Source organism: Ostrea edulis, chromosome 3 (assembly GCF_947568905.1).
Source record: "Ostrea edulis chromosome 3, xbOstEdul1.1, whole genome shotgun sequence".
NCBI classification, from domain to species: domain Eukaryota; kingdom Metazoa; phylum Mollusca; class Bivalvia; order Ostreida; family Ostreidae; genus Ostrea; species Ostrea edulis.
This window is the reverse complement of record NC_079166.1, coordinates 18,071,077-18,094,872: the sequence shown is the minus strand read 5'-3', so window position 1 is coordinate 18,094,872 and position 23,796 is coordinate 18,071,077. Positions and strand designations below refer to the sequence as shown.

General features: G+C 34.1%; 2 protein-coding genes and 1 long non-coding RNA gene across 5 annotated transcripts in view; all 3 read right to left on the bottom strand.

Moving 5' to 3' along the window:
• Positions 1 to 13,445, bottom strand: part of LOC125674646 (multiple epidermal growth factor-like domains protein 11) — a 31,350-nt gene extending 17,905 nt beyond the window's left edge. Inside the window, exons 1-3 of one of the 2 annotated variants that reach the window (XM_056160257.1) lie at positions 13,296 to 13,445; positions 12,861 to 12,916; positions 12,543 to 12,674 (exon numbers count right to left, since the gene is read on the bottom strand). In XM_056160257.1, the coding sequence (XP_056016232.1) occupies positions 12,543 to 12,674; positions 12,861 to 12,916; positions 13,296 to 13,390 (283 nt within the window). In that variant the 5' untranslated portion in view covers positions 13,391 to 13,445. The remainder of the gene's footprint in view (positions 1 to 12,542; positions 12,675 to 12,860; positions 12,917 to 13,295) is intronic. The other variant, XM_056160258.1, reaches the window with a different exon arrangement.
• On the bottom strand, positions 5,029 to 9,941 carry LOC125674666 (uncharacterized). Its single transcript, XR_007370182.2, has 2 exons — positions 7,167 to 9,941; positions 5,029 to 5,305 (listed from the first exon to the last, which is right to left on the bottom strand). It is a non-coding gene; the product is annotated as an uncharacterized LOC125674666 (long non-coding RNA).
• Positions 13,446 to 17,411: 3,966 nt separating the features above from the next.
• On the bottom strand, positions 17,412 to 22,852 carry LOC125674673 (uncharacterized). Of its 2 annotated transcripts, XR_008801823.1 has the most exons (5): positions 22,644 to 22,852; positions 20,059 to 20,184; positions 19,748 to 19,923; positions 19,020 to 19,148; positions 17,412 to 18,550 (listed from the first exon to the last, which is right to left on the bottom strand). XR_008801823.1 is itself a non-coding variant. In XM_056160259.1 (4 exons), exons 1-4 carry the CDS (start codon positions 22,690 to 22,692, stop codon positions 18,339 to 18,341), a joined length of 516 nt encoding a protein of 171 aa, XP_056016234.1. In that variant the 5' UTR covers positions 22,693 to 22,832; the 3' UTR covers positions 17,412 to 18,338. The 2 variants fall into 2 exon arrangements, 1 of the variants encoding a protein (XP_056016234.1); XM_056160259.1 differs by lacking the exon at positions 19,748 to 19,923 and having other exon boundaries at positions 22,644 to 22,832.
• Positions 22,853 to 23,796: the final 944 nt, after the last annotated feature.

The window sequence follows — 23,796 nt, the reverse complement described above, 5'->3', positions numbered from 1 at the left end:
AAACTAATGAAATTAGATAAATGGAACATATTTTACCTGATTATTAGTTCACCTGAACATTTTCTTAGCCTAATGTAAAATAAATTATATCCATATGGCTAAACTAAATGTTCATGTGTTATTCTGTACATGTACGGCTACTTTTGTAACAGTTTCCCTACCCCCCCCACCCCCCCCCCCCCCCCCCCCCACACACACACACATCATAAACGCAACTCCCTATATAGCAAAACACAAATAAAAGTGTAAAACATAGGATTAAAATATTTACTCACTGTCCAAAGTTGTACATGTAGCAAAGTGCGTCTGAAATAACACCGCTGTCCGAAGCCTGGATATTACTCTTTTTGGCGTGATTACATGTACATGCGGGATAATGATAACAACCCCCAAACAAATAATAAAAATAAAAATCCGCAAACTTATAAAAGAAATGATCAATATGCAACATAAACTACATGTAAATTTGAAACGCACACACATAGGTCAATATATCTTATTCGTAAGTCAACGGTTGGATCCACCGTGTTTTCGTGTACATTTTAAGATCCCCCCTCCCTCAAAAATATCGGTATGTGCAATAAATGGTTATACAGTTAAAATATTGGGATTGGGTTTATCTTCATGTCATACTTAAATAACAAAGCTAAGTAAAGAGGTACTGAATTAATATTACTTTAAAACTGTTGAATGGTTTCATATATAAAAATTTAAAAAATATAAAGAGAAGGAAGGAGACAAACAGAGAGAGGAGAAAGAGATGTACGATTATACTATATAGGTGTGTGTTTTAATATAGAATTAACATAGACAGATTTAAATATTTACAATATCATAATTAAATTGCACTGAATAGTGTTTTTGTTTCACTTTTATACCTAGAGAACTTTCACATGAAAGTACATGAAACGTTGTAAAATTGTGACGTTATGTTGCAAAATTGCGATGTCAATAACAATCTGGCCAAAACAATGCGTACTTTGAAGGTCAATAACTAAAAAAAATGAAAAGATATCGGAAAAAGGATAACATATTTGAAAAATAGATATTCTTGGTTTCTGTCCCCGAGAATAATATCATGTTCTGACTAAGGGCCATTTTTGGCTATTCGTGGCTCTGGTTCTTTAGTGCTCGATAAGCACGGTCCCTCGGAAACACCAGAGGTGGAATCATGTGCCTCTGAGGAGTAGTAAGCATCCTCGGATTATCCTTAACAACCACTATGAGTCAGTATGTCATAAATGTTATGTTCCTTCCTTATTTTCACCTTATCATTAATGTGAGGTGAATATCTCATAAACCAACATATAACGTAACCAATGTCTTCGAGATATAAAAAAGCTGCACCGACTTATTTTCAGTTTGGTTCCTTTATAATACAGAACCAAAGGACTATAGCCACAAAGTACTAACATTGGCCCTTTCTCCAAAATAAATGAGACTTTCGCAGTTGATGCTCTCAGATTGATAAGTTATAGAACAATTTATATTATAACAATATATTTTCTAGTTTTCGATTTACATTTGTTTAAACATTGTGTTGTTTAATGCTTAACGTCATGATGTTGACGTTATGAGAATCACAGTGTAATACACAAAAACTGGACGCATCGGTTAAAATATATATTCGGGGCTTGTACTGGTTGTAAATCACAACTGTTAAAATGCTAGGAACGTACACATTTTTTATCATAATGTTTAAATTTATGATGTATCCCCCCCCCCTTACATAACACTTTACAATGGGTTTTCCGCTGTTGTATTGGACATAATTGAAATATAGTGATCAAAAATTAAAATTCCATGCGGTGAAAGGACCACAGTAAATAGTATTGTTTTACCGTCTACCTCAAATACAAGTTTATTTTTTCAAGTTGTATATCTGTTAACATCAATTTTCATTAAATTGATATTAATTTACGATAAAAAGAGAGACAACTCAGAAACAACTTTATTATTTTGGTTAATCTTGAGTAATTATAGCAACTAATCAAAAAAATGGATTTTTTAAGCATCCTCCTGGTGAACCAAATCTTTTTATCATTCATAGGTAATATATATTGTTATTCAGAATATTCAGTCCAAAGTTTTTGTTGAATGAATGGTGGTACAGATTATTGTGCGTCAAAATTTTCAAATTGAAGGAAAATTATAGTAAGCGTCTCATTAGGACAATTCTACATGAATTGAACATATGATTTTAAAGCAGAATTTTAACAGTAAAAATGTGTTACTCCTTCGCAAAAGGTGTTGTAATTAAGAATATTTAATAAATTTACACTTACATCGGACTTCTCAATGATTTCATCCCTCTTTGCATTATACAAAACTTGCATGATCAAGAGAGAGACTCTACCAAATCACTAGAAAAACTAGCTCACTAGCGAGGCGTTAGAAGATCCTTATTTACAGTCCTCTACCCTAGTACATGACACGAGTTTTATGCGCGTTCCACGCAATGCGGTGGAAAAAATTGTCTAAAACACCTTGGAGCTTTAAAATTGTCGGCACCTTTGAACTCTTATTTTTCTGTGCGAGCTAGATTTTTAAGTCCACGGAAGATCTCCGTGGATGTCGCCGCGCATCTCCGTGGATGCCACCTGTATCTCCTTGGTGCCACCATGCACCTCCGTGTGATAAAACAAAGAAATAAAAGAAATGTTAGCGAAATGTTAGTAGTGATTGAAAATTAAAACGTATAAAACGGCGACTTGTATATATTTATACCATTTAATGATATATGTTATAGTAAATTTATAATACGAATTTAATATTTAAAAAAAATGTACCTTCACTGTCTATCATTAAAGAATTACCATACTGATTTGATAACTTAATTAAATTGTTTACATGTTAGAGTTTGCTATTCAAAGTAATTTATCTTAATTATCATTAACTTATGTCGTCCATTATGTATAAATTGTTCACACTTATATGTTTGAAACAGAAAAATTGTTTTGTTTTTTGGTTGGTTTTTTTGTTGTTGAAAAACTCTAGAAATATAGTGGACTGTGTCGCTAAATGGATTTTAGTTTTCTCTAAGTTGAAACGTCAATATGTTTGTAAATCGGGATTATTTCTTGTATATAGATATATCAAGATATTGATACATATCCGTACGCAGACGTTCACACCTTGTTTATGAAACGCCCAAATTCTCGACATCCTGTACACAAACACCTGTGTTATTTTCACCACTTCTCGGTACATTGTTGAACAGCACGTGCATCACGAATTCACCAATTAAGAGAATGATCCTTTGACTTTGAAAATGAACAAACGACTATCACATGGTATAAGTAATGGTTATCTTCTAGCATCCGAGTAATATTCACATTATCAAAGAGATGGGTGGTCATTCTGTCACGAGTACGCGAAGTTTATTTGTGCGACTATTTTAAAAGATTGACATTTAGTGCACCACAAGTCTTTTGATGTATAGTTTCTATTGTAATTAAGAATGATTTAATACTTATTGTATCATTGTGTCTGATTGGTCAAATTCCAATTGAGGAACGCAGTTTATTTTTGTATAACCTGGTTTGGTATGGGAACACACCCCCTTGACAACCGAATGCCGGGACTATTTTTTTCTCTCTCTCCAAATTTACATCGCAGCAATGTTTTCAGCCTTCTATGGAATAGAAAGTCAACATATAGGCCTACAGTAAGATACTTCAGTTTGATACACATATATATTGTTTTCTCGTTGTCAATATTAGCATCTACTTGTACTGAAATCACTGTTGTGAAACATCTTTCTCTGTATGATGGACAAATAATAAATTAAAACAAAGATATTATATTTGAATTAATGATTTACCAAGTAAGAATTGTCCTGTTCATTTTGAAATACATTTCTCACTAGGGGGAAAGGGGTCGGGGTGTTTCATTCCTTGATCCGCCTTTCAAGAAAGCAAACAAAAATCCATACGTCACATTTTATCACATGACGTTAGTCACATTGACATGTGGATCTCGATTTGACACTTGCTTGTACATATTTTCTGATTCTAGAAATTCTAGAAATTTTCACAGAATTAAAAGCCGCAAATTATTGTATTTTCTGATATTTAAAGATTTTTTTGGGGGGGGGGGTAGGCCTAAACGAAGCAATTTCCCGTATTTTCTCAATCTGTCAAAGATGAGCGACTTCAATGTCGATCTCTTTCTCGAAAGGGCAGTGAAATGTATGCATAGTCTTCACATATTTTCTATCATGACAAACTTCTCTTTCGATACAATATTTTGATATATAGGCTAGATTTCGTAGAGCTAAGATTAATGATGGCGACCTTCACAGCTAGACGTTTCGTTGTTTGCTAAGTGATTCATTGCGCGGCTCAGTTGACTTGTATTTTTCCGAATTAATGTGCATTTTGATAAACGAAGGTCAGTATCTTTGTCTCTTGCATTAAATTATAAGGAATGACTTTAATTCTGGGGCAAATAATACGGGTATAAACTGGTTTGGGTCAGTTCATGCTTTTAAGCATAAACTGACCCAAACCAGGTAATATTCGTATAACTTTCCCCAGAATTATAGTCATTCCTTAAATAGATGATTTAGATCCGCTGTATTTACATCTATAACAATGGCCTGTGTATAGCTTCTATATTCCATGCAAATTCGAAGGGTTTTCGCCACAATAGAACAATTGGGGGTCACCTAATCCGGGTATTTGAAATTAACAGAAATGTTTGACTTCTTGCGAAAAGTGTGAAATATATTGGGTCGGCGCAAGATACTCGTGATCTTAGACAATATCTGATATCGTTCCGACCCAATATATTTCACACTTTACATAAGAAGTCAAAAACTACTGTTAATTTCAAATACCCAAACTAGCTAACCGTAATTTAGTTCTATTGTGACAAAGACACCAGGAATTTTAATGGAATATACTCCTTATACATAGATCATTGTATTATCCAGACATTCCTGGTAAACATTTTTTCCCGAAAGAAATTTTGTGTACAATATTTTTCCTTTTAAAATGTTTATGAATTTAGTCATTTAATAGGCTGGATTATTCAAGATATATTTATTGGCACAACACATGTCCAGTTTATTAATTGGCAAAACACATATAATATAGCATTCAGTCTGTCTTTCATAATTTAAGTTTACATATAACACGCAATTTGATTTGCTGAGCACCCTGAAAAAAAATCGTTTATATTGTATAAATGTAACTTGGTATGGGGGCACATCTCCTTGACAACCACGACGGGACGACTTTTTCTCTTCTAATTTCATATTGCACCATGGCGTACTGTTACGTTGATAGGCTTCGAACTAGGCCTATAAAATTGACAATCGATGGAATTAAACGCACATAATAAAATGATGTATTGTTTGACACCTCACCCCAAAAAACAAAAACAAAACGCAGTCTTTGTTTACAAGTAAAGTTACATAAATAAAAAAAAACTCTCTGACATGTACAATGATATCATATGTGAAATAAAAAAAACCGGTATATCAAGTATTTACAAAATTGCTATTTCGTTATCCTTTTAGTTGGGGGTGGAGGGTTACTTGATCCGCCCATCGAGGCATAAAACGCAGTCTTTGTTTACAAGTAAAGTTACATAAATAAAAAAAAAACTCTCTGACATGTACAATGATATCATATGTGAAATAAAAAAAAAACGGTATATCAAGTATTTACAAAATTGCTATTTCGTTATCCTTTTAGTTGGGGGTGGAGGGTTACTTGATCCGCCCATCGAGGCATAAAATGCGTCATGAATGTCTTACAACAGATGACGTCATGTCTCATCGATTTTAACATGTGGATCACTATCCATGAATTGCTTACATAATTTACCGTGTCGGATTTAATTGGTGACAATGCTGCATGCTATGGTAAGTCAGATTGGAGTTTAAATCTTTTATTTTGAATTCCTTTCTTCCTGACCATGCTAATATTCAGACCGAAACTTGGATACTGTAAATCAAAGGAGGGTTTTCTCCCGTTTACAAAAAATATTGTAAACAATGCACGTAAAGTTAGGTTAAATAAAACAGTTATTTCAAATGTTAACAATCTAAAGCTGCATAGTAACAATTTTGTAAGATAAATAAAACAAAAAGTATTTGAAATGATTTCAATATCATACAAGAATACTTGCATGAAGCCTGAATATTTTCCGATATCCGAAAGCAAAATAAGACGCCATGACTTAGTTTGTACCTTTTAGGCTAGTCACTAAAACTTTCGGTCCCTGTCGTTTCTTTTAATGATAATGTTTATGATAATAATGCAAAACAACCAAAATTGTACACAGGTTGTTTTTAACAACGATGCAATAAATATGCTTTGTGAATAACTTTAAAAGACGAAAACAACTAGATATTGAAATGAACATATGCAGTAAGGGGGCAAAACAAGCTGCAACCGAAAACTATTATCAGATGACGGAACTTTCCTTGCTTTACAATTAAACACAAACACCGACCTTAAATGACATATATTTGACTCGAAATTTAAAAAAAACGTAGTTTGTTTCTCCATAAGATACTTAAATCAGCCGTATTATCTGTGAAATTTAAGTTTGCCGCCACCAGCGCATTATAACCGTAATATTTAGTACCAATCCGGAATACGTTTTTCGAAAAATAAAAATAGTGCTCACAGCTGGTCCTGAAATATTTTTGCAATCATAAGGAATTGAAAAGGTGTAGATTATAAAAATACTTGAAATATTTAGAGCGAGATGAGAAGAGTATGGGGACACCTTTGCAAAATAACCAGTTTTTCGTGAAAAATGACAAACATACGGTACCATATCCGGCTCTAGTACGTACACATCTTTAGTTGTGCTCCTAGTTTTAAAATCTAACATGTTTTTTTTAACCCCTGATTCTGATACATATTTATGACACCAATACTCCTATTGAACATTTACTTTCATTTTTATATATTTCAAGGGCCATATTTTGGGGCTTGTGAATCAGATTCTTTAAACAAGATTGTTCATAAGATGCAAATATAATAAATATTTGCGACAGATTATGTCTTTTCTCGAGCAAAGTAATGTTTTATATCAAACAAAGCAGAGGAATTTAATTCGCATCAGCGTAGTCCGTATTACCCTTGCCGTATGGGCACGGTGTTAATGTACGAGGTATTGTATTTTTATTTTTTTTTTTGTTGTACCTTTCTGCATGTCTGGATTCGTAGATAGAACAAGTGAAGTTTCTCATGAAGGAAATCTTCCGTTGACATCAGCATCATGTCTCGGTAATATGGAACTCTTATGGGTCACTCTAGATTGTGGAGCAGGTGTTGTTAACCCTACCATGACAATATCCTCCAGGAATGCCTAAACACAGCATTGTATACTTTTTCTTTATTTACCTTTAAATGAATGTTTATTTTATTTCATAAGTTGTAAAGCATATTCATTTGCTTATTTTATAGAAGTAGTTACAAATTAGTACATGAATGATAGAGAAAAAATGTATTAACTTCACAAAAGTCAACTACATACACTGTAACCTGACGTACAATCTGAAACCTAAACAAGTAAATCTTTTTACGATAATCATTGAGCAACATTCCAGGTGGTCTCCAAGTTCGATATATTTCTATAATTACACTTTCTTACAACTTTTGGAGCATCCCTTTGCATGATTACTCTTTAGAGCAGTTGTAGGATAACTGACATCCCGACCAAAATACCTAATCTCACAGACTACAATTCAAAGAAAGAAAGAAACTTCACTTTTTACCTCAAACAATTCCGACAAAATTGACATGTTTGTGGATTTCAACCATCATACGTTTTGGTACTTTTATGATATCAAATCCACAATATCATCGTACATGGACTGACAATGTCTTTTTGACATCCACAAACATACAACTGTACGTATTCAATATCAATATCCCATCTGTAACCACTACCACTGTAATATTTGAAGGATCTGCAAACATATATAAAATGGACGTAAAGCTATGATATAGTGTCATATAGTCCTATTGGCAGTCAAGAATGTCTTAGGAATAGAACATTTACATACATATATTACTGTATATCATTAATTAGTCTCCATCAGTATATGCAACCCTTTACTTATATATCGTTTAACATTACATAATATAAATGATAAGTCAAGACCATTATGCAAGCGTCATTTCTTACCCACAACAAGGAGAACCATTCCCACCGACCAGCTGCAGGGAAAACGTAATGAAGATAGACGCCAACGATCTAACTAAGATACAAATCATGAGCATCTCCGGGTATCAGTTTCTGATGACCAACGTTAATGTTGTAATCAAACTCAATTTCATATGTCCAACGCAAGGTAATGGAAACTTATTTTACATAAATACTAAAAGCTGAGTGTGCCTAAACAATTGTTTGCTAATTCACGATGAGTTATCACTATTACATGTACATTTTTAGAAATATTGGCACCGTATAAGTTTTGCATTGCGACCCCTGGGTCTCCCAGAGGGTCTCTACAGCCCAGTAGCTACGTACTTCGTTACTAGCTTGAAAATATGGATGTATATTTAATTGCTGTAATAAGATTTAGAAATTCATTTCAAAATGAAGGATTATCTCCTTCATGCATAGCTCTGATCCTTAGACGAATTGGACTCCAATCTTTGGCACTCTGTTTTTCCTTTTAGTTCTTACAAGCTTATTGTTGTTTTACAGTGTCTACATTGAAAGCCCTGAAGTTATGGTACAATACATTGTTTTGAACTGCAATGTGAAATCATGACAGGGATTAAGTATGTTTCTCAATAAAAGACCCTTTAAAATGTCGGGAAATTGAGGCATTGAAACTGAAAAAGAAACAGACTCAAACCAAGCTACTGGATAAGAGGTTCTGTAAGGGACATTATAATTATGATCAGTTTCCCATCAGACCTGTTGTAACATCCGCTATTTGCTTCCATATAAAGTGTAAAGTGCTGGTTAACGGGGCAATCCACACAATACAAAGAGAACGGGGTATATCTTAATAATAAAAACCTTAATGAAAAGGGGTTTGCAATTATCATACCCCCTATAGATCCACCATCGATTATGCTTTCATAGGGCATTTTATTCAATGGGTCTACTGATACATATTGTCTTCCATTTTCACATCAAAAAAGATCAACCGTTGCCTGATTAAAATTGAGTTTATTTCTTCTACCAAATGAAAGGCAAAAATAACGAATATTGATCAATTTCACCACACGTATACGGAAAGCAAGATAGAGAAATAAACAAATACAGACCCTTGGATATACCAGAGGTGAGATCAAGTGGGATCAGGTACCTAGGAGGAGTAAGCATCCCTTGTCGACCGGTCACATCCGCCGTGGACCCTATATCTTGATCAGGTAAATGGAGGTATATGAAGCTAAAATTAGTGTGTAAAGAAGGGCCTAACAATACGCCGGTTTCAAGATATATCCGAGTTATTTCCCTTTGGAGAACTCTCGCACATAGTGAGGCACGAAACAATTTGTTTACACAGGGAGTGGGACAAATACGCATCACTGTGTAAGTGAATGTACTCAGTAAGTTTCTCAAAAGCTGTTTGATTACCCGAATTCGACTGATACACGAACTAAGTAAGTAATAAGTATTTAGGGGGTAATTAAATACATATAATTTTTATCATATCACGTTATTTCGTTGCTCGTAAGTACCACATCTAAGATATTACTTGTAAATATGACATTGTTTTTATGTTTCCGTTTTAGTAAAACATTTCTTTCGATAGTAGTTTGCATTTCCAACATTTACATATTCAAAGAGAAGCCGCTTTTAGGACATTTAAATGTCTTCCTCGTTGACTATAGGTCCACCCTGTCCCACTTAGGCATTCAAAGTTCCACTAAATGTACCTCCTACACAGAAGAGTTCGTATCTCGAATCTGGCGTATTGCTATGAAGCACGTTACATATTTGATACATTCCTGTGAACTCAAAATTAAAGACACCAGAGAGCCGTAGACTTCTGCTTCCTACTGCGATAATTCATCGAAAATAAATATTAACGGTAAATTAAACAACTCAACTTTATGACACGCGGAATTATTTCAAATTTTCCATCGTTAACTTCCCATATTTATGCAACAATATTCAATTATCACCTGCATATGGCGTTTATATCTGAATCGATGCGCAAAAGCTTGTTCTGGGTATGGCCAGAATACTGACTAAAAAGTAATGGTGCAGGGGTTTCAACAGTCTCGTTTCAAGTCAGCATTTCGCAATTCCATTATCGCTATAACGATTTACTTTGCCAATACAACCTACCAATGGGTCAAATGCTGTCTGACTTGTTTCTGATCAATTGTTAGGCAGTTCTCGTCACACTGATTTTGAATATTACTCCGTGATCAGGATATTGGGCTCACGGAAGGTGTGACCGGTCGACAGGGAATGCTTACTCCTCTTAGGCACCTGACCCCACCTAGTATGTTCAGAGGTTCATGTTTGCGGAACTCACTATTTTGTATTCTTTATAGGAGTTATGAAATTGATCACTGTTCGTTATCTTCAATTTTTTATTCGCTTGCTGCGGCAGACCAAATTTACGAGTCTACATCGAAAGGCCCTGTAATTATTGTGCAATGCTCAGCATCAATGTGAAATCAGTATAGAGATTAACTTTATTTCTTTTCCAAAGAATCCATAACTTTTAATAATTTTCCAAAAGTACTAATCTTCTCCATTATTATCGTAATACAATGCATTTTATAACACATTACCCGTTTTGCATGCTGCAGAGTTATCATCTAATTCTTCTTTTCCTTTCCTAAGATTATTTGTTTCTACACGAATGCGATAAGATACCCAGATGTGCATGACTGCTAAGATAAGAAACAGTAGTCCTAGCGTCGTAATGCTGATAACCAGACCTTTTTTCTTCTCGTTCAAATTGTTCCACATTGATGCAGCGCCACTTTCAATTGAAGTTTCTAAAACAGTTATGTCATCATAATTATAATGCAAATCTGTACGTACACGGTGCATGATTTTATATTCACTACTGGTTTTAATTTATTTTTTTTCTGAAGGGAAAAATGAAGATAGGAACACGAAATATTTACTCAATCTGGTAATAAAAACAGAGAATTTAAAATACTCTGAAGCGAATGTAAAACTCTTGAAATAATTTATATAAATTCATATTGGTCTTTGATCATCAAGGACAATGTGATGGACATCCATAGGTACAAATTGTGTTTCCTTATTAGCCGAGCTATTTTTATATTCTAAAAGAGGCAGAGTTTATTTAAAAGCTTGTAGCATAGGAAGAAAAAACCTTTGCTGTGACCTTCATCTCAAATTATGGATTTCGCAACGATTCTTCTACTCACAGTGTTAAGTTTCATTCATATGTTCGTTCGATATATCCATATGAACTCGAAATATTATACCACAGACCTCTTCACATCTTCTTAATATTTGAATATCTTATTGAACATAGATGCTAAGGGCAAACTGAAAATTTAACACAATGACACATAAGATGACTTCAGCTTCTCCATCGTCAACTTCTCATATTTATGTAGCAATATTTCCCGAGCACCTGTATATCAACGCTATATTTCTCAAATGATTCGATCCAAAAGAGCATGTTCTGAGTAAGATCAGTTTTCGAATTGAGGCAAGCTACTGACAAGTAAGTTGATCTTAAAGTTCAATAGTCCCCTTTGAAGTCAACATTTTGCATATTCTTTGGTCTTTATATTGACTGTTTTTCCTAATACAATCCATGTCATTAGTCCGTATGTTGTTTAGCATGTTTCATACCCATTGTTAGGCCGTTCTTTCCATCTTGATTTTGAATATGAATTATTCCATTTACATGATCGTGATAGAGGGCTCGAAGCGGGTGATACCAATTGACATGGAATTTCTGCCTCGTTCTAAGCACCTGATCCCACCTCTGGTGTGTCCAGGGGTTCGTGTTTGCTCTATATGTAACTTCTTATTCTTTATGGGATTTATTAGATTGATCGAGATTCGTTATATTCATTTTCATTCAGTGTGGGGATGTGGAAATGCTTTAATCAATTTCAAAAATGAGGAACACAAAGTAAAATTTGGGAAAACACGTACCGCTGGACATGCCAGAGGTACGATCAGGTACTTAGGAGGACTAAGCATTTCCGTGAAATTACCTTCTAAACTTCCTGTAACACATCATTTCATACTTTGTTCTTATTTACTTCCAAAGGAATATTTGTTTTTATTTTGTAAATTGTAAAACATATTTATTTCCTTGTTCAGTACATGTATCATAGAGAACATTCATCTTGATAAAACTTCACACCCTGACATCCATTTACAGGATCACACTTCTTCTGTTCACAAAAACATTCACCCTGACATCGTACACCAAATCTTGGATACCGGCATTTCACGTCACAGAAGTCATCTGCATAGCCTGGTCCACAATCTTAAATGTAAACAATCTACTTTTTTCAAGATGATCATTGTGCAAGATTTCTAGATGCCCCTACGTTCAATTCTTAATCATATACATTTCTATAATTAAACTTTCTTACCACCTTTTGGGCATCCTTTTTTATGATCACACTGATCTTTAGAACAGTTGCAGAATAACTGGCATTCATTTCCAAAGGAGGGGAAAGGACATGGATCTGCACAATCTATCCCATAATACCCAACCTCACCGGCTACAATTTCATGGGGAAAGAAAGTTTAGAAAGCCTCACATATCTATGTTTAGATTTTTAAACTATTTTTGTATTTTGTTATCATCAAAATTAATTCGAAATATCATTGTACATGTACTGCTATGTTTTTTTAAAATAATATACATGCAGATATTGATAAATTCATTTGCATATCAATTTACATACGGAGACATTTTTCAGAATTTCTTTCCCATTTGTAACCACTGCAACATTTGAAAGATCTACAAACATAGATAAGATAGATGTGATGCTATGATACATAGCCGTAGATTCCTATTCTCACTCAAACATGTATTAGCAATAGAATATTTATATACTAATTTTATACTTATTTTACTAATGTAAAAAGTTCCCATCATCATATATACTCCTTTACTTTATAAACGAGTTCAATATTGTAATAAAAATAATTATTCGAGACCATTATAGAAACGTCAGTTCTTCAGTTCTTACCCATTAGAACATTTACATGCAATCATATATTACAGACTTAAATAACCCGGATCAAAATATAATACGCCTTTAGTTTACTCACAAATTGTTTTATATTCTATAATGTTGATGATTATTCCAGACCATCATGCAAACGTCATTTCTTACCCATCACACGACGAACCATTTCCGCCGACCAGCTGCAGAGAAAACGTAATGAACAAAGAAACCAGCTGTCTCCCCCAGCTATAAATCATTACCATTTTTGGCTGTCAGTATCTGATGATCAACGGTGATACTGTAATTTAACTCCTCACGTTTGCGATACAAGGGAACGGAAATACATCAATTCCTAATGTTGCTGGTACCTTCATATTTCCCTATTTAACAATGACGCATATCATAATTACAACATTCAAAATATCTAATACATGCCTGTTTAGTTTTGATAGAGTAATAGCTAGTTTAATTAAAAAGCATCAGGATTTATGTGTCCAAATGAAAAAGACCACTTATCTTACTACACATTGAAATGACAAACATGTATATGTGAAATAGATTTTGATACAACTGATCTTGTATCTTTTGGTTGACCAAACCACCTAAATGTTTGTGTTTTGACGTTCAATGCTCCATACCAAGTCAAATAACTTTGACACCGTATTCAGAAAGCGCGACGCCCTTCCTTGATTGTTACCAATCATTGATAATTATTGGTCTAATAATTAGGAATAAAAGGCACGGTTACCCAACCATGAAGATTGGACTTGGGGTGTACCAAGTTATTTGGTACACCCCAAAATACGATTTTTCACTTACATTGTTAAAATAAATATGACCACATGTAATCATAAAAAACAACTCAATATCAAACATTGATGAAGACATGCCTTATAATACGTTTTGGACACATGGGGTGTCTGTATGTAAAGTACTTGTCAGAGGACACTAGCCTCATATGAACTAATCCGTTTATAGAATTCTACATGCAAAATATGAAAGGTGAGGATAACGAACAGTGATCAATTCCATAACTCCTATAGTTGGTCAAACACGGATCCCGGGATATACCAGAGGTGGGATCAGGTGCCTAGGAGGAGTAAGCATCCCCTGTCGATTATATTTCGCTATTCATTCATATTTTATTTCCTTTCATTATACATCTACATGCGCATCTGGTGCATCACAAAATTGGTACCGTATAAGTTTTACATTATGACCCCTAGGTCGAGGCCTCTGCTGGTGGACTATTAGTCCCCAAGGGTCTCTACAGCCCAGTAACTAAGTACTTCGTTACTAGTTTGAAAATACGGATGTATATTTAATTGCTGTTATAAAATTTAGAAATTCATTTCAAAATTAGGGATTATCTCCCTCACGCATAGCTCTTATCCTTAGATGAATTTGATTCTACTTTTTTGGCACACCGTTTTTCCCTATCATAGCCCTATCATAGCTCTAAAACTTCATTGTTATTTCGGATTTCAAACATTTCGGTGGAGCATCACTGAAGAGACAAAATTTGTCGAAATGCGCATCTGGTGCATCAAAAATTGGTACCGTATAAGTTTTACATTACATATATAGAATTATAAATGCATGCAACAAGAATCTGATTGATTGATTTATTTGATCTTGTTTAACGTCCATGTTGACAATTTTTCACTCATGGAGACGTTACCAATACCGGTGAAGGACTTCAAAGTTAGGCGTATGTTCGGCGCTTACTGCCATTGAGCAGTGGGAGTTCTTTAGCGTGTCAAACCTACTGTAACACGGGATATCCGTTTTAAGGTCATCCTTGTGGACCTGTGATATTTACACCTGATGTCGAGCGTTTGGTGATGGAACTGTTACTACCTGTCTTAACAAACTTAGGTCTGTCACGACATGGATACGAACCCTAACTTTTCGCATGCGGGCCCAACATTCGTGAATTGTGTTACCACACAAATGACTCAGGGCAATTTAGATGCATATCTGTGCATATTTTGCAGACGAATTTGATTTTATTTGTATTCTAAATTATACTAGTATCTGCAACTGAAAATATTTGTCTGGATAAATAGAAGGGATGATTTGTCGGTAGCTTAGTGGTATGGTACAAATTTATTTCTGGTTATTCTTTTCCAGTATAGCTTATCAAGTGGAGAATACATTGTCAAGTCATATACTGTATACTTTATAAGATTGTATGGTAATAATATTAGCCTTTATTTATCCAAGATGACATAATTTAGCATACCGGTCGACAGGGGATGTTTACTCCTCCTAGGCACGCGACCCCACCTCTGGTATATCCAGGGGTCCGTGTTTGCCCAACCCTTTATTTCGTATTGCTTATAGGAGTTATGAGATTGATCACTGTGCCTAATCTTTACCTTGCATTCAACTATGATTTCACGGAGTTTTAAATGGTTTTAAGTGTTCAAACTCCGGAACTACATATCAAATTGTTTGCCAATTCCATCTCCTATATTACAAAAGAAACCATTAAAACAGTTAGCCATTGATTCACAAAGATCTAATGTTACCGCTGTCAGTTTGTAGATTTGAACATGTGGTGGAATTCTGCTTCAATGCTAAAATTGTTTAAATGGGGGTCACATTTCCTTCGGTCGAGTGGTACATTAATCCATTGCCTCTTCCACAAACCCCTGTTTGGCTTCTTTAATCTTAAGAGTGACACGTTTTCTACTCGCTCTATAGAGAGCCAAATCATCCGCTTTCATGTACCTATTAGCGATTATGCGATTGTGCACCTCATACATAATTCCACCATTTATCCATTCATCTGATTGAACGGTTTAACTATTATTTTGATTTTCTATAAAAGGTATATGTTTGTGGAGGATTTTGAAGAACCTTGAGTTGAATTCACATCACATTTCATTTACATCACTCGTATTATTCCAATGGACACTGTGGATATCAAGATTGAATTGGTCTTCATCTAACTTCCAGGTACTGTGGTATTTTATATCAATTTGACATCCTGTACCAGACGGACATCATCAACAAGATCATGGTTACATATACATATGTGTATTACACCAGATGTACAAACATCCCCTGGTTCGAACACATAAATAAGGTTAATGAGAGTGTTGGAATATTTTCTTGCTTTTGTGGTTTCTTTGATTATTTGGAAAAGTATGTACGTTTTCATTAAGTTTCTAAAATTTAGATTCTTTTTTTATCGACATTGAAATCCCCCCATAATTATATTTTTATACGTATTAATATCTCCAGATGTTTCTCAAAATACTCAAAGCATTCACATTTAGAGTTTGGAGGCCTGTAGACAATTGCAAAGGTGAACGTTAGAGAGTTACCTATGTTGATGTCAAAATTCAAAACTTCAATGTCTTCATCTTGTTGCACACCACTAAATAGAAATTTATTTATTGGTGTACACAGCAATCCTTCCACCATGCATATCCTTGTCTTACCATCCTATATCCAATAATTGATAATTCCAAATCAAATATATCACTGTCTATTATACTTTCTGTTACCTTAAACACCTCAAATGAATATTTACGTAACACAGTTTTAATTTCGTCTAACTTACTAAATAAGTTGCATACATTTAAGAGTTCAAAGGAAATTCCTTTCGATAATAACTCGGTGATATCATCTACAGATTTGCCAAGGTCATAAGGTCGTTAATATAGTTGGAACTAAGGACCTGAAATCACTTATTTTAAAGGTCCTAAATCCAGAAAAACCCGATCTTTCAATTGGCGACAGAACTTCGTCTCTATGATAACTTTTATGAACGATTATGTCGGACGATGGACTGATTATCGTATAAGCTGAATTTTTAGCGAGAATGAAATTTATTAATTGCAAAAATTCCATTCATATGGTATAAAAAAGAACTTAAAACCTTTCAGAATGGATAAACAGTATACGAGGAATATGAAATCACGTATTAAACACATTAAAACAAAACTGCGTACCATACATCCTTCTGTGTTTAGTAAACCATAAGCAGTAAAAGAATAGATAGGTTACATGAGGAATATGTTTTGGTTTCAGTTGCCAAAGTTTGTAACAACATTGTTTTTGTTTGTAATGTTCATTATTACAACAGTGTTATAAACAAACTAGGCATTAATTCCTCATTTGGTAATCCAACTTATACTCCATTTGCCTTCCAAATGATGAAACTCTTCAAACACATGCTTCAGTTTTAACCACATTTGATATCCCAGTCAATGGGACAAATTCCGTAACTATACTGGATTCCTAGACTTCACAAAAAACCTTACAAACATATACTTTGTTGGGTTTTATTTTCGCTTTTTTTTTATTTCTGACACACAGAAAAACCTAAAGAGCTATTTGTTATGAAATATAGCCCACTTTCTTTTCCTTCCTCGTATACTCTAAATAGATCAACAAATATTTTTAATCAAGTCATGAAAATTATTAATTTATGAAAACTGAATATGAAGTTTGCATAATTAATATTTATCTTAGTCATGACAATTTGTTAAAACCGTTTATACACGACACCCGAATAATTTAACACTTGCATTTAAATTGTAAATCATGCCTAGTTTTTTAAACCTAATTCTGTATTTTGCCATGTAAAATTTACGTACATCGATGCTTTTCAGATTTCTTATCTTGTATACTAGTTTTATCTCCAAACAATATCATCCTAATTATTCGACAGGTAGTTAAAGTTTCTAATATGGTTGCAAAATGCAGACAATCATTACATTCAAAATACTTAATGTACTTTAAAAATAATATACAATGTACAACATTACATGTTCTAACGATCTACAGTACTCATAAACAGCTCTTTCGGCATGCATGCTATAAGTTAGGCTTGATAAGTCATATACAAAATAGATCAATCAAAAGGCCTGTTATTACATTCCATGAAATTTCCATCATTGGTATTTCCCCATTCCGGTAATTCCTCCGTTAATCAAGAACGTTATAGACGCCATAGTGCTTGAAAACTTATTAGATCGACACTGTTCGTTATCTTTAACTTTTCGTCGACATGTCAACAATCGTTGTACAAATAAATATTGCTGTAAGTTTTCGCTCTGCTTGTATGCATCCCGGTGAGGGTACTGCTAAACTAGGAACATACGCTCCCGCCACAGAGAATCGGCGGTCTCTCTCATTTACGTATATGTTTGAATAAAGGATTATAAACTATTTGCTTTATCTTTGCGTTGATGATTAAACAGATGAATTGCCAAAAGAAGCGTTTCTGTTTTGTGAACGAAATTCCACAAGGTTAAACTGATAAAAGCACATGTGTTCTTGTATCTTTATTCTGATGTAAATCCCAGTAAGAATCAGAAGAACTGCTGATATAATGACCACGCTGACAAACATTACTCTGTGTGTGGTATTTAATGGTGTCCACAGTGATGATCCACTGCTGAAGTCTAAAGAAAATATACACTAAATTAGTATATTACTCTTCATTTAATTGATGTGTACAAAACATGGATGAGTAGCTTAATGTTTTTACGAGAGTACATGAAGTATCTGTAGCATAATTCATGTACAGAATACAAAATTAAAATTTGGTAAGCACAAACCCCTGGACATAAAATTAGTTATGAGAGAGACCAGATAGTTTTTGGTCAGTTCTGAATTTTAACTCGAGAATTTTTCAATCATATGGAGATGCGTTCTAGATGGTGATCAAGGGACGAATGATGGTGGTCAAAAGAATTAACCTTTGCTAACTGGTCATACGTCTTTTTAATACTCAGATGTTTAATTTCAACTATGCCTACATCAAATTAAACATGTATATATATATTGTAATATAGCTATGAAGATACATGAGGAATTTGAAACCAGTCACTACTATTCAGTATATACACAGGTACTGGATCTATAACTTACCTTTCTGATTTGCAATTACCAAATCAGGGGAAATGTAAAGGATTTCTAATTTCTTCTTTGACAACGTAGTGTCATTGATTGTGGGAAAGGTGCTATGTTGGTAATTGAACTCCTTTGTTACAGTGCCATCTGAAGGAAAAGACAGTAAAATAGCACCTCATCCGTTAATTGAATGTATTTTTGATATCTCTATTATGCTAATCTATCACAAAAAATCATTATGACGTATACTATAGTAGATATAAATAAAGAATGTGTTTTATGAAACATGATAACGAAAAGTGATCAATCCCATAACTCCTAGAGTCGTCCACTTCTGCTTCATACTTAGATATTTTATTGAAAGTAGATATTAACGGCAAACTGACAACTCAACTTTCTGACAAACGGGATGATTTCAGCTTCTCCGTCGTCAACTTCCCATATTTATGTAGCGATATTCCATTATCACCTGTATATGGTGTTTATATCTCTCAACTGACTCGATACGCAAGAGCTTGTTCTACGTATAATACGTTTTTAAATCGAATCAGGCTACTGACAAACAAGTCAATGGTGCAGGGGTTCCAACAGTCTCGTTTAAAGTCAGCATTTCGCAAATTCTATGATCGTTATAACGATCTAGTTCGTCAATACAACCTCGCATTGGGTCAAATGCTGTCTGACGTGTTACCGATTGTTAGGCCGTTCTTGTGACACTGATTTTGACTACGGCTAACTACGTTTACCTGATCAGGATATAGGGCTCACGGCGGGTGTGACCGGTCGACATGAGATGTTTACTCCTCCTGGGCACTTGATTCCATCTCTGGTATATCCGGGGGCCCGTGTTTGCCCAACTCTCTAGTTTGTATTCCTTATGGGAGTTATGAGATTGATCACTGTTCGTTATCGTCATCTTATCCTATACAAATACAAAATCAAGAGTTGGACAAACACGAACCCTGAAAATAACAGAGGTGGAAATATTTGTATTTTCAATTTTCAATCATTAACTTATGAATAGTACGTTTAATATAAATATGAAAATTCTATTTACCAGGACATCCGGTGGAGTGATTACAGATCTCCGGTGCACATATACATAGACTCTGGCAGTCTTTACCATAACTGGGATGTCGACATGCGTGTTCACAATTCTGACCAAAGTAACCCAGAGGACATCCTGAAAATATACTCGGCGGGCTACATCTATATTTTTGGATGGTATATCATTGGTAAAGTTTTCAAAACGTCGTAGAAATTCCTGTATATGTAGATAAGTGTGTGTTCTGTTCTCTAAACGTTAGGTATACATTAACTTATTTTCACCCAGAACAGTTCGCGAACTTGATATATGTAGTATAATGGCACTTTTTCATTATCATTCAAAGCATTCATCATATGCAATGTACTTGTGAATTTGTGGGGTGGATAACATACTATATAAGTGTTGTAAATATAGTGGAATTTTTAGCGAAACCCGAATTTAGCTATTTTTCCATAAAAACGTGGTCATATATTTAGCGAGAGCTAATTTTGACGATTTTATAATTACAGGAAAGGCAAGTAATACATCCGATATGGAATAAATTGTTAGCGATAATCAATGTTAGCGACACCATCACTCTCGCTAATAATACCAAAATTACATCATCGCTCAAATTATGTTTATATATATATATAATAAACAAAAATTAGAAAGCCTAAAATAACTCAACCGGTTTCATTTTCAATTTCTCGAGTTATGACATTATTGCTTAGTTACAAATTATAGATTTAACTATGATGTAAAAAGTGACGGATTGTATTGACGCTTTAACAAAGATCATTATGACGTCATGATACAACGTTATGAAATATTACATGAGAAAAAAAAGGAAATAAAAACACAGCCGACTTTTGGTCTGTGCAAGATAAAAAATATACACAATATTTACAATAATAATGACACGTTTGTTTACATAACAGTTGACTTCTGACCTATGTATTAACAATCAAATAAAACAGATTTATAATGCGTGAAAATGTTTATAAATGATATAAAGTTCTGCATTTTATGGAGCGTTTAATGCAGGTTTGTATCCTCGAATAAACAACGTTTCTTTGGTTTCACGCTCCGTTTCCGTAGTATATCTCAGGAATTTGTAAAAGGAAACAATGGTAAAGTTCGGACTGAAATTTTTGGCACAGTTTCGAATGTGTTTACTGACTTGGGTACATTGGTATTTTAGTTCCCTTATTTGTTGACGGGGTTCAGTCATCCTGTGTTGTAGGGTGTCGCCTGTCTGGCCGATGTAATTTTCCCCACAACCAGCGCAAGTTATCACACACAAGAGGTTGGAAGAAGTGCACGTCATGGATGATTTCACTGTAAATTGGCTTCCGTTTTTGAAATAAAATTTGGATCCAGGTGTCATATTTTGGCACGTGGCGCACCTTGATTTATTACATTTGCTGATGGTAGGGATTTCATTGTTGCTACTGGAAAGACATGCTCTGGTTAGAATTGATTTTAGAGAAGGGCTTTGCCGTTTACTTTTGATAATTTTTTATGATTCCAATATATTTTTTAGCGAGACGTATCTGTAAAATTATTTCCGATAGTGAAATCCTTAACAGTCGCTTTGCGGAATTACAAAACTCGCTTTTACAAAGACGCTACCCATAGCAAATAATCAAAAACGGAATAAACAAACTCAAATCTCAAGAAAGAAAGGATCTCCTGAAAGTAAACCCTAAACCCTGTCAAAATGTCCTATAATACGTTTCAACGCACAATCCAAAAAATCCGAAAGTTTTTCAGGTTATCAGGAACAACCTCCATATCTTGGAAGGACACCCAGACATGAAGTTATTTTCGGCGTTCTAATTTTCTCTATTATACTATTACATGTGTAGGTATTTATTTATATTTTGGATTATATTTATATATTGTACCTACAGAACATTGTACTTTAAATATATTTGTCACCTGTAAAACATCACGTGCATGTTTTAATTTACCCGGTAGACACGGGTATATTTCTAAAATGTTTGGAACCTTGACATTGTTAACAAACTGCTTGCACACTAAATATGACCAAAGTTAAACTGAAACATTAAACTATATCTCATTTACAAATCAGAGAAAATGTAAATTAAGGAAATGCCTGGTAAAATGATAATAGAAAGTAAGGAATCATAATAAAATACAAAAACATGGAAAATGCAGATAACAATTCTGTATCAACTCATATGTGATCCCGTTTGAGTTTCTCTGGTTATGGCGCTCACATCATAAGACGTGTAACAAATCCAGTGGCTGTTTTTTCGCCAAATTTACATCACCAGAAGCAAAAGCCATGTGTATTCCCGAAATAAATTTGGAAACAGAATTCCCGTTTCATGGTAGGCCTTGGAACGATAACGCACCCTTACTGATACGGTCATGCAGAGGATACAACTAATGATTTCCCTTGAGAGTTGAACATAACATTCTCAAACAGAACGTGAAACAACAAACAAAATAACGGAAATACATGTAAATGCATTTACACAGAAAAAAGACCATTCAACCATTAGTAATGCTTATTTTCGAATGGGACTTAACACAACACACAATACATGATAACATATATTTATGAAATCAAAAACCTTACCCACCACAAATATAACCAACGGAAGCAGTCAAAAACAGAATCTGGACGTTCATAATCCAACAAATGATGGCGAGTAGCAGTTACAGTATTCCGTGATACGCTGTTCTAAACAAATCTTAGTTGGAATATTAATCTGCAATGTGAATATCATGAAAATGAATTTCACATTGGAAACAAATGTTTGTTTCTACTAATTATGAAATAAGCTGGAATGAGGAAATGCCTCTTTATAATAGATGATATGTATTCCAACAGTTCCCTAAATTCAAAATGTGCTGTTTAAACAGCTGCGCGGACTCTAACCTATATACAAAACCGTACTTAGCTTTAGTGTAAACAGGAATTTATGGTTTTGAAGAGCAATTCATAGACCTAACTTCCGCTGAAATTTTGTCAAACTTCCCTATCAATATTTGATATTTTTTAAACAATTTCTACCTCCTATTGTTTTCTACCTCCTATTGTTTTCTACCTCCTATTGTTTTCTATTAAAGGAATGACATGTTATGTTCTCAAAAAAGTTTTAAACAGTAATGGAAGATTTTCTTTATCGATACATGTATTTGATTTGTTATTATTACTAATATATTGTTACCTGCAATGAAGGATTTTCTTTATCGATATTTGATTTGATATTATTACTAGTATCTTGTGACCTGCAATGAAAGATTTTCTATATCGATAATTGATTTCATATCTACACTAATACCTTTATTATCTTGTTTTGTAATACACTGTACACCTTCATTTATATCCTATATAAAACTAGTACGATTTAGAGCCAACATATCAACTGTTAAAACAACTTTCTCACTCGTAGTCTATTGACCGGTCAATGGTTTTTGAACTGTTGACCGGGCAATAGTCTGCTCTATTTCTATTGGCTATGCAAGTCACCTGATTCTCGGTCTGCTGCTTTTACGCAATGGCGAGGTTTTCTAATTTAGTGATGATGAGATACAGACTCTATTAGATCAAACGGAAAGCAGAAATGCGAAAAATGTTATCAACGTTGCGAAATATATTTTCGAACAATATATCATCGAAATGCTCCAACGAAAAACAAAAACAATGTAAATGACTGCAGATTCAAGGAGGCCGACAAAATATTTTATCCTTGTTTGAAAAAGCTGAAAATGGAGGGTGGTGGTGAAAGC